A 12,291-nucleotide genomic window follows, 5' to 3' on the forward strand; every position below is an offset into this window, starting at 1 on the left:
CAGTTTGGAGACATAGCTGAAACTGGCCCTGCTTTCATGAGTCACATCGAGTATATCAGCAAGTCTTCAGACAGAACTGAAATCACAGAAGAGGGCTTTCGGTGGTGGGTTTGAGCTGGTGTGAACGTCCCTCACTGTCTTCCCATAACCCACCCTTGTTGGCTCAAGGAAATCTGATGCACTGACTATGCCCACTTTAGCCTTTCATTGAAATAGCTTGAGCAAAAATAAGCATTTGGGTCCTCATTTGTTGATCTGACGAGTCAAATGTATGTCATTTTTTGACTAACCTGAAAGAAGTCAACAGGTGTTAGAGGTTTCTCATTTGCATTTTTTCTCACAAAACAAATCAAGAGCTAAATCTTGTCTCTCCACTCTGACCTTACCACCCCTCTCCACCCCATCAAGCACCACAGAGTTCTTGGAAGTTGTTATTTGTAGTAGTGTTTCCTAAATTTAGCTGGTGCAGGAAGAATCAGTGGTAGATAGGTACCTTAGGAAAATTCATCTTTAGTTTAGAACCAAGACCTAACATCAATTATGTAGCACAACTGAATGACTGTGTTTATCCTCTGTGGTCATTTTCTATAGTTATTTATTTGATATTTTTGTTATGGTACAAATAGTTAGAAGGAGAGATGGCCAAGAATCTCACCCCAGACTTTACCTGTTTTTGTTTTTTTTATGCCTACTTCCAATTTTTAGTCTACAGACATGTATAAATTTTTATAGATACAACCTTACTATGGATATACTTTTGCATTCTGCCTTTTCCCTTTAAATTGTTGTTGGCTATGTGAAAATTCTTAGATTTACAAACAATAATTAAAATTTTTATGGTAAAAAATTACCATTAAAAAAGTGTGCCTGATGCTGGGTTTGGCTTCCACACACGTAAACTAGGTGGAAATTTTCATTTGCTTTTGCTGGAGTGCCACACTCTGAAGAGGGTGCTTGATAAAGGGGACTAAGCTTGTCAAATCTAGCCTCTGCTTCTGAAAGCAGTTTCAAGTCAGTGGTTCCCATCTCTTGGGTCTTTAAGAATTTGGCCAGCCCTAGCCAGTATGGCTCAGTTGATTGGAGCGTTGTCCTATAAATGAAAGGTTGTGGGTTTGATTTCCGGTCAGGGCATATAACTATGTTGTGGTTTTGATTCCCGATGCCTAATCCTAGCATAAAACAGGAGGCAACTAGTTGATGCTTCTCTCTTGCATCGGTGTTTTTCTCTCTCCTTTCTTCTCTCTCTTTCTAGAAGCAATGAAAATAATGTTCTAAGGTAAGGATAAAAAAAAGAGTGTGGCCATCTTAAATTTTCCAGGGTCAGATTAACTTTAAGTTTATATAAAAGTGCAGGAGTAGAGACAGAAAGTAAAAAGGATGTTAGGAGTTGGGGGAGGGAGAATGCAGTCAGTACTTAATGGGTACAGATTTCCATTTGGGAAGAGGAAAAAATTGTGAGGATGGATGATAGAGATGTACATGTGAATATACATAATACTATATAGTTGAAAGTGGCTAAAATGTTATGAATATTTTATACATGTGTTATGCATATTTTACCACAATAAAATGAAATGCAGAGAGTGGTATTTTCTCAAGGGGGAGAGGCTTTTGATTTTGTAATAGTGCAGTTATCTTAGGGGGATACATTCCAAGACCCCCAGTGGATGCCTGAAACCATGGATAGCACCGAACCCTGTATTTATAGCTGTATGTGTTTGACTGAAGTGACACCTGCTTAAGTGTGGTTGGTAGAGTAATAATATGGGCATAATAAGTTATAGCTTTAATCTAAACATTTCACCTAAAATGTCATATAATGTGCTTGAGTGTGATATTGTTATGTTAAAGAATTATACACTTATGATTTTGTAATAAAAAAGGGTGCTATTTGTGTCAGACCCTGTGTATAAAATATTTTGTCCTATATGTACATACTTTATGGCTCTCCTTGGCATATTCAAATTGCCAGCATTACTCTCTTGTACTTTAAGGCCATCATTAAGTAAAATAAGGGTGGCTTGAGCACAACTACTATGATACCGTGACAGTAGATCTAATAACCAGACAACTGATGAGCAGGGAGCATCTATAGCATGGATGTGCTGGATAAAGGGATTGTTCATGTCCCAGGTGGGATGGAGTGGGAAAGTGCAAGATTTCATCATGCCACTCAGAAGGTCGCACAATTTAAAGCTTATGAATTATTTATTTCTGGAATTGTCCATTTAATATTTTTGAACTGTGGTTGACCACAGGTAACTGAAACCATGTAAAGCAAAACCTCAGATAAGGAGGGACTACTGTATAAGCTGTGGTCAGGTGTGAAACAGTTCTAATTTAAATCTGTTTTAATTTTATGTTTCTTTTTTGAGAGTATTGTGAAATTAGCTCTTAATAGGATCCTCAGTTTATTTTGCTTAATATGCCAATGGGTATTAGATGATCAGTGTTAATAATAAATTCTGTATTTGGGAACTGCAAAGTCCAACTCAGCATGCTACCCTGGTATCTCATAAATGTGATTGTCAGAGAAAAAAAGCATTTCTTTAAGGGGACCTCTCCTAAGTAAACACCCATGTTGCTACTGGTGCTTGATGGGATAAGATGAAAAAACCAAGATTTTTAATAATGTCAACTTTATTAGCAGCTAAAATAATTCTTCCATTGCAGTGATTTTTCAATTCCAGCACTTTAGCAAACTCTCTCTCCTTCTCCTTGTATTTTCTCTAAGGTTTTGATTGGTCATTGCAGAGAATATAATTATATTCTATAACTGGTGTTTGTTTCCTTTTCTTGAAGAGAGAAAACAGATTCTGAAGGGCTTGATTTTTCTTTTGAAAAGTAGAAGGTCAACTAGGTTTTTCAATGACTCTTACTTGCGATGTTTCAGGGGGAAAAACAGTGAATTTTAGAAATTGTACTTGAAACAAGCAAGAGTTTGATCTCTTAACTAGTCCTGAAATCAGCATCTTCCCCCTACTTTTAAGTACTTGACTACATACCATTTCAGGTGTATTCTTTAGTTTCAGGCCCAAAGAAAGGCCAAAACTTACTTTTGGTGGTTACTGTGCTTGTTGAAACAGAAAACTGAACAGTACTACAACTTTTGAGAATGTGCACTTAGAAAGCTTTAACCTTTTGTTCAAGAAGAGCCACTGGGATACTTTCTAAACCCTCTTCTAAGCCAAGTGATGTCTATTGTTTCTTTCAAAACTCAATACAAAAACTTCATCCAAACAGCTTTATTTGGCAGGTCTCACATAACTCTTACTTTTCTGTATTTTCCTAATGTTTTCCACATTGTGTCATACTAATTGATTTGTTGCTTGGTATTATGAATATTCGGTGTGCATGTGGTCAGTGTATATAAGAGGCTTTTCCATAATTCTCTGCCTTTTTCCTCCCTTTGGCTTCCATCTTAACAGTATTGGTGCCATTATCTGAACATGTTAGGCTATTTAAATTGCCAGGTAGTTAAAAGAATTTAGCTGCTCTTTCTTTTCCTTCATAGAAGTCATGATAGTCTTAAAGAGTAGTCTCAATTTGTTTTTTTGTATTTCAGTGTAGTCTTGGGCCTGCTGTCTAAACTGAAAATCTGTAAGTTGACATTTATTAGCTCCATAAAAGTTTAATATTACTAGGCTTTTCATCAATCACTTTTTGAAACATAGTGTAAATTATTGAATTTTAATTTATTCAGTAATAATTTGATTTCAAAAAGATAAACAATTTTAGTTTTATAGATTCTTTAATATCAGATGCAATATAATGTAGTAAATACTGCAAATGCTATACAAATGGAAATGCTGCTATTTTTATAACGTAACAGTCTTTCATATTGTTCTAGAATGTCCATGTTCTTTTGTTTTACTTTTAAGTTTATTATACTTTCTATAATTTAGCTAAAGACAGACATACTTTGTCACTTATCTCTGTCTCTACACACTTCAGCACTAGACATGGTCTTTTGTTTAGGTCCAATTAAATGAAAAATCAATTCCACATCACATTAAAACATTTGCAGAGCCCGATCTATTACCACTAGGATAATTTTATATTTTAAGTTTATCCAGATTTCTTGTAGTATTGAGGTCTTTCATGCTATCAGCACTCTTGCTGCTTTCTGAATTAGTAATTAACTGCCATGAATTGTACACATGTGCAGGCATCTGCAGTCTTTTTTCAGGTACCTTATGTTCTGCAGTCTGTGGCCTCCAAGAGAGTTACATTTTGTGCTTTGTTAATGACTAAGCCAAGATAAATAGATGTTCTTGGGTGGCAAGCAAGCAGCTGAAAATATTTGACAGTTTTGACTCCTTTCTTTACTGCATTTGCATGTTTGTTCCCATCTTATTGTAGATCACAGTGTGATTCTCCTTAGCACGTCCAGTGGGAGGAGATAGGCACAGACTGGTATCTGGAACATCTGTGCAATATGCCCTTAACACAAGCCAGAAGTCCAGCCTTGTTTGTGTGTTCATCAGGATAAGACATGGGCCCTTTGCAACATTTTTCTTGCCTTGCACTATTCTTATAGTGTGCTCTTCATGTTAATTGTTTTTTACCTTGTTCTCATCATTCAATGGACATTTAGTGAGGGCCTACCTACTATGTGCCTGACACCATTCCAGGGAAGGTTTTTATCATATCCTTGAGAGAACATGATATTATCTTATGTTAATAGATAATATTTCCTCTGTCCTGCTTTAATGGTAGGGGATCCCCAAACTTGTGGCTGGGAGCTACTTTTTCCCACCTTAGAAGCTTCACAGATTAGAAGCTGTAGATGCCACATGCTGATCCCAGTTAGTAAAGGTGAGGGGCCTGCCACAGACCAGAGTTACCTCCTCACCCTCTGTAGCTCAGGAAGGGAGGGATCTCCTTTGCCATTTTTCTACAGTTTGCTCCTATCTTGTGGGGCTGGCCTCCTTTTCTTTTGTGCATCAGGCACCACAAAGGGGGATGAGACCCCATTTGGGGTCACACTAATGCCTAAAAGAAGCACAATGCTTTCTAACCACACTGTTGGCATTTATTGCGAATGCTCTTAATAAGCTAAGAGTTTTTTAGCATCTCCTTTTAGCCATTCTCTTTGTTTTTGTTTGTTTGTTTGTTTGTTTGTTTTCATTTTTTTCCCTTTCCTTCCAATCTATAGGCTGGGCTGACTTTAGATTTTGACCAAATTAAGTGGCTGTCAGTCAGCATGTGTGACAGACATGCACTTTCAATCTATCTTATAGAAGATCCACCTCAGTGTCCTTGACTAATTTATGTTTCTTGGACTGATGATCACAATGGAAGGGAAGCTAGAAAACTGAAAATACTCTTGTCCTTCTGAAAGTACTGTTCTGAAAGAGGGTGGAGGTAGTGTCTGAGAGGAACAAATTCCACAAGCTTCTGGGCTTGACCCATGCCAACTCTCATTTAAGAGTAAAAGAAAAAAGTGAATCATTTATGTGGCAGATGTATGAAATGATCAGTGTGTGTATCTACACCAATAAGCCTGTTTGGCCTCTATGGAGGGGAGGAATGAAATCCCTTTTTTTAAAGAGTATAATCTCGTTTTCCATTTTCTTTCCCTTAAAATTAGTGTTATAATACTTGTCTGAGTTTGGAGGAACATGAGAACTTCAGCCAACTGCCTCAATACTTTGGGTAGAACAGAGCACCCAGAGTCCAGGAAAACCAGGACAGAGACAGAAGAGAGCAATTGAGGATGATAAAGCGAAACTTGAAAGAGGAAGACTCTGCTGCTCCACTTTCTTCTTCTAATAGCTGCTCCTCAATTTTTATCCTTGACATATTAGAGCCTGTGTGATCTCATGTGAAGTGTTCCCACCTGGTTGAGCAATGGTAAAAAGCATCTTCTTCAAGACCCAAAAGAGGCTTTGTTGGGAGATGTAACGATTGACTCAAAGCTAGAAAAATATATAGGAACTTAGTCGGGAAAAAAATTTTCTGGCCTCTCATTAATGGTGGGAGAGAGGGGGTGGAATTGTATTACTGGTGTCTTCATTGCAGACAACAGATTTCATTCTGAGCCAGTTTCAGTTCAGAGTGGTTTGTTGAGAGCTGTGGTCTCCTCAGAGGAGCTGCAGGAACCAGGAATTCAGCTGAAATTCCAACAACAGTATCCAGACTACAATACAAAACTGGCCCAGTGAGGTCTGCTGCCACCTCTGCCACTATCTGTACCTGCCAAGCAAGTACTGTTTACCCATCTTACTCTTCCCATGTCCTATTTCCAAAGCTGCCTGGTGTAGGTATGTCAGATGATGAAATCCCATCCTGAGTCTGCACCCTAATAGCAGAGGAGGTTGAATAATGTAGTTTGTGTGGATTCTGTACTGGGAGCGTGGTTCACTTTGTGGAGGAGCATTGAAACATGGAGTTGTAACAGGGTTTGGGGCAGCTACAAATTTAGATATTTCTTATGAGACTACATTAGCATGTTCAGCACAGATATTCCTACTGACAGGAGTTAATAGTAAAACTGTAATGATCAATTGTAAAATTTTCAAATAATTCTAGAAAATGTGTTATTTTGTGACTTTATCTGCTGAGGGGCCTATGGTTGTCTCCACCTCTGTTCTGCATGTTTGTCTTTCATCTACTCTTAGATTGCTTGTAGTTCTAGTTTCCGATGTGTTCCCACACACACTTACCATCCATGATTTGGTGGCAAGATTCTGAGGTTAGGATACCAAGGGAGGAGTGGTTTAAAACCATTCATCTAAATCTTCATGAATCCATATTCTTTTGCAAAGATTGCTGAGATTTTTGGGTTTTGTATTTTTACTTGACTTTGAAAACCTTTTAAACTATACTGTAAGTACTTGTGAAGAACAAACAGGTTTTTAATAAAACTCAAAGTCAGCATGATTTTTGTACAGCATGAATTTACATAAACATTTTTATAAACAACTATATTAAGTTTGTTTTTTCAAACTGTCCATTCTTTTTTAAAAAAACATATTAGCTTAGTAAATAACTTCTACTTTTCTAGAAAGGAAGCAAAAGAAATCACATTTTAAATGTGTAGAAGCCCCAAGTGCATCAGTGAAATTGTAATTCTCCTCATACTAAGATTTGATTTAGAAAACTGTAACATAATGTGGTAGTTGTTGATATGATACTAAGGTCTTTACTAACTGGATTCTAAATGAAATAGATTAAAAATGTGAAATATGTGAACAGGAACCTGAGGTGACAGACCATTTTGACACTTGTTAACACTTACTGGAAAGGACTCAGTTATTTCACTTTTAGATGTGCCCATTTGTACACATGGTCATGGGAGATAAGCAGGAACCTTAATTAAAGAGTTTTTCTCCAGTTCCTTGGCAACAAAAGATGAGTGAAAAACTTCTCCTTTTTATTTTTTTTACCTTAGTGAATAGTTCCTTTAAATATTTTTCTATAGTGGGTATCATCTTTATATTTTATTTTTTATCATTCTACAGGGGGTTAAATACCTGTGCATTCCAGCAGCGGATTCACCATCTCAGAACCTGTAAGTTGTTTTTTTTCCTGTTTTTATAAATGAATAAATAAATATTCACTTATATTATTATATCATAAATGAATAAAGGACTGTAAAGTGAAATAAGTAAAGGAAAGTGAAGCCATTGGAGCCAATGGGATTCCTGCTGCTGTGCACAGCAACTGCCTCACAGCAGAGATCATGAGGTCCATGGAGGTCTGTGTTGCCAAGGTGGACAGAGCTAGAGGCATGCTTCCTTTTCCAGGTCTTTTTGCTCTACACTAACTGATAGGATGTCTGTTGAGAAGAGTCTAATGTTTACAAAGAACGCCTCAAACCAAACCTGTAGCACATTCATCCTTTCTCAAAAAGCAAACACTTGAAGAAGCTCTTAGGTTTTGTCTAAAGCATCACTGTCCAATAGAAATAGAATATAAGCATCAAATGCAGGTCATGTATATAATTTTAAATTTCCTAGGAGGCATATTTGTAAATGCAAAAAGGAAATACATGGCAATAATTTTAGTAATATGTTTTATTTAACCCAATGTATCCATACTATCATTTCAACCTTGTGCTCAATTTATTTTTAAAAAATGAGATATTTTACATCCTCCTTTTCATGGTAAGTCTTCAAAATCAGATTAGCTTTTTTTTACACTTCCAGCACACCTCAGTTTGGATCAGCTTTATTTCAAGCACTCATGTGGCTGGGGTCCACTATGTGGAACAGCATACTTCTAAAACCTGTCTGAGTTGGAGTGACTAGGTCTTTCTGGTTGAGCAAAGTCTATTCCCCTATTTCTTCACAGCTGAATACATCTTTGACATCATTTTGTTACTATAAAGAAAAATTTGTAATTGCCATCTTTTCCAGGTCACAGAAATTATATGGATACCCATAGGATTACACTTCGTTAGAATGGGAGACAGGTCTCTGGAGACCCACAGCAGTTCCATCCCCAGCATTTACACTCTTCAGTTTCCAGAAGTGACCCAGAAAGATCATGACATAGAGTACATTAAAGTACACAGAAGCATGGATTTGAAACCTGCAGGCTGAGAGGCTGGGGGCAGAAGTAAAATATTTAGCTATTCAGTGCACCCACAGACCCCAACCTCTGCTTCTCAGGCAGCCTTGTGCTGTTATTGGAGGGCAGACACAGTGACCCTCCTACAATTACATATTACTGCTTTTCATCAGGGAAGTTATAAGCTATGAAGGTGTTTGTGAATTTGGAAGTCCATAGGCTTGTCAGGATTCATTCTTCATGATCCTCAAGTTCTATTGCCTACAAATCCTACAAATGAGAAGTACAAACCATGCATCCTTATGTAGAGTATCCCAAGTATCCAGCCTCTCTGAAAGCTATCAGATTGGAACATTGATTAATCACTGCTGCAGAGAAGAGAAATCATAGGTTATTCAATAATTTTGTAGGATCTACCTGTTTGTCAAAAAAGGAAATGGATTTTGACAGATTGATGTAGAGAAGTTTTGACAGATTGATGTAGAGAAGGGTGAAGAGGATTGATCAGGGGACAATCCTCTTGGTGGTATTAAAGTTAGACCAGGAAAGGGCAGGAGCAGGTTGGAAGTGGAGGCAAATATGTCCTACCCAGGGCTTGTGTTTTCACAGTGACTGTCCATGTTTCACAGGAAAAGTCAATCTTTAAGATTGTTGGAGGAAGGATTTTACCAAGATTACTAGGAAAACAATAGAAGCTTAGGTCTGGAAGGAGGGGAAGAAGCTTTAGAGAACTTCCTTGGTTACTAGTCGTGTCAAGAAACAGAAGTGGTTGGAGGGCATGGTGTGTACGGAAGGAAGTGAGTCTCTGCCTTTCTCTGAAGGCCACAGCAATCTTCTGCCTGTGTTTTGATGGCTATTTTTAGAATGGTTGCTTTGCTCTTATCACAAACTGAGATTCTAACATACTGTTGAATTTGTCAGTACCTGATTGGTGATTTGACTTTTAGGAAGAATCAAACTGTAACACATTCTGGGCATTGTCAGGGCAGATGACTACCTACCTATGCTAGAGCTGCCCCCAGGACTTGTCAGCCTATGAGGAGCTAAGCACTGTGCTTGCCAGGGCAGTGACCCTGAGTTACTAAGTGAGGATTGAGTGTTGAGTGTTCCTGTGCTATGGACAAGGGACCAATACACCTAGAATTAGATATCTCACGTTTAAAACCAGTTTCATCTGTCTTGGGTAAGTCATTTTAACCCATCTAAACCTCAATTCTTTCATCTGAAAAAGGCCTTTCTTTAGGATTTTTGGAGATGATATTATGTATGTGAAAGTGTTTTGTATGAACTCTAAGCACTTTTGAAAATTAGTGTAATAGTGTATCTTGAGAGTTGCAGAAAAGGTAGTTGAAAGAAGATATGCCTATGTGGAAGGACCAGGTGCCAGAGGGTGCAGCAGCCACTTCTCTGAGCTCCAGTGTCTGAAGAGTCATTTTAGATCTGGCAAAATCAGCCCAACCCCAGTCACTTTGGTGCCAGAGGGCTAACCCATGAGATTTGAGTTAGTTCTCATCTGTCTCAAATATGTACAGAGATATTGTTAAAATGTGTGACTTGCCTTTTTAACCCTTTCCTTGTGTCTGAATGAAAGTGCAGTGTGGGATCCAGTTTCCAACAGGAAATTACTATAGCATCCATGCTTGGGGCTGATGGCAGAACTGTGCAGAGAATGCACCACTGCTGCTCTTTGGAGTGAAGTCTTATGAGACTGCAACCTCTATTTCAGCTAGAAAGGGAAGTCAGATCACAGCTCCTGAAAGGCAGGAAAACTGGCTCTCTGCTGTGGGAGTTATGTTCACAGGTACTTGTGTGATTATTTGGGGAAACTTATTTTTAAATCCTTAGTAATAGCAAAGCTTATGTATAGTAAGGCTTTGGGCATATAAGTGTCCATAATTCTCTAAGTATATCTTGCTTTACCAAAGTTATATGGAGATTATGGAGTTAAGTTTGAACTTTGAATGTGCTTCATATGTTGATACAGCCTATGAAGTAGCTTGAGTTTCTCTTTACATGTTACAGACATTTCATAACATGCTTTCTAGTGGTGAGCATGCTTTCAAAATATAATCAGTTGATTAATTTAATGTTGTCAGATTGAACACTTGACTCTGTTTATTATCTGCCTTATTTTATGTAGCCTGTAAATATTAGGAACATATGAAAGCTGAGATGAACCTTCATTTCTGCATCATCAATCAGTGTGGATGGTCTGGAAACAAATGTTCTTAGCACTGTTAACAAAAGAGAAGAATTACATCTATCACTTGGAAAATGTACTCTGGGTAGCAAGTTAGCACTAGCAGTTCTTTAGTCTGATGTGAGTGCCTATATTTAATGACAGAATAAATTCTAGAAAATTGTATTGCTTACTGTTTTAAACTCATAGATTATTAAAATTGTTTCCAACTTTAATTATAGTTTAAGATTTTATAGCCTCTTTACCCACAAATTTCTATAACAACAGGAATTCTTGCTAAGTATGTTTAGTGAGAGGTTAGTGACCTTTTGAGACTAACTGCTTTCACGTGGCATTTCATTGCTGCAAACTAACTGCCCAGAAAGGTCAATTTTCTGTACTGACCTTAATACTCACAAACTCCCCATTTGGTCTTGCAGGAACTTAATATGCAGAAAACTGGTTTGAGATAAAATTAACACATTAAAATTTCAGCTCAGTTCCCCCAACTACCTTGCCTTGCAAAGTGAGGAAACATGAAAGTTCAAGTTCTCATTATTGTAATTACCCCCAGACCCAGGCTGCCTGTTTTGCATAATTTGTTACAGTTAGAGACATCCTAGAGTTATATCAAATGCGCACACTTCATGTTCTCCAAGTGGCCATTGTAGGGTGGGTTGGTGAATGAAGGCTTTGAAAATATTTGTCTTTGCCTTAGCTGGTGTAGCTCAATGGATTGAAAATATTTGTCTTTGCTTTCTCTCTGTACTTGCTTTCTTAGGCAAGTTACTTTAATCGTACTTCTCTCACTGTAAAATACTTATCTCACACAATTGTTATAGTATTAGGTGAGACAACAAAGTGTTTTTATGAACACTGAGCATCTCTAAAAATAAGATTATGTTATCTGTGTATTCAAGTAAGGAGTATTAATGTACTTTGACAGTCAATTGTGTAATGTATAGTAGCTTATTTTAATCATTCTTTTTTGACACTTTTTTTACCTTTTATTATTATTTTTAATCGTCTGTTTTTAATTTTATTTTTTAATACCATTTATCCACCTTATACCCTCTTCTGCCTTCACCTAATCCCCTTTACCCTATAATCACCAACGACACTACAGTGTTGTCCATGTTCATGAGTTCTTTCTTATGTTAATGTTTATTAAGTTGGTATATTCTGTTTAGACACCATTGAGGGAATAATTATTGTCCCTTTATCTTCTCTTTCTGTCAAGTTCAGGGGAGTTTGGTCTGTGCTGTGGAGTCAGTAACATTGCATCATTACAGTAAAGTGTTTGTGACATTCAGTGGTTTGAGAATCAAATAGATCTCTAAAAATTTCTTGAGGTTTTTGTGAGGAGAAAAGGCATTAGCAATACAAAGATTTAAATATCAGTAAAATTGTCTTGCCTTATTCTACCTTTCTGTATTTTTGTATTTTTTTTAGTTTAGCTAATATCATTTATACTCACTTACTTACATTTTTCTTTATTTTCATTATTTTTAGAAAGCATTTTGCAAGATCAAACCTAGGTGGCCCTCGGCAGCCCTTCCAGACAGATGCACACACATGTGCATATGCATCTGAGA

The 12,291-nt window shown here is 37.3% G+C and overlaps 1 protein-coding gene across 8 annotated transcripts in view; it reads left to right on the forward strand.

Annotated features, from left to right (window-relative positions):
- DUSP22 (dual specificity phosphatase 22) overlaps positions 1-12,291 on the forward strand; it is a 96,556-nt gene that overhangs the window by 43,602 nt on the left and 40,663 nt on the right. For all 8 annotated transcript variants that reach the window (XR_008392871.1, XM_053672554.1, XM_053672559.1 and 5 more), the window contains one exon: positions 7,467-7,516. Coding sequence is in view for 7 of the 8 variants with exons in the window: in XM_053672554.1 (XP_053528529.1) it covers positions 7,467-7,516 (50 nt within the window). In the remaining variant the exon portion in view is untranslated. The remainder of the gene's footprint in view (positions 1-7,466; positions 7,517-12,291) is intronic.

This window comes from Artibeus jamaicensis, unplaced genomic scaffold (genome assembly GCF_021234435.1).
Source record: "Artibeus jamaicensis isolate MK-2021 breed Jamaican fruit bat unplaced genomic scaffold, CSHL_Jam_final contig_769, whole genome shotgun sequence".
NCBI lineage: Eukaryota > Metazoa > Chordata > Mammalia > Chiroptera > Phyllostomidae > Artibeus > Artibeus jamaicensis.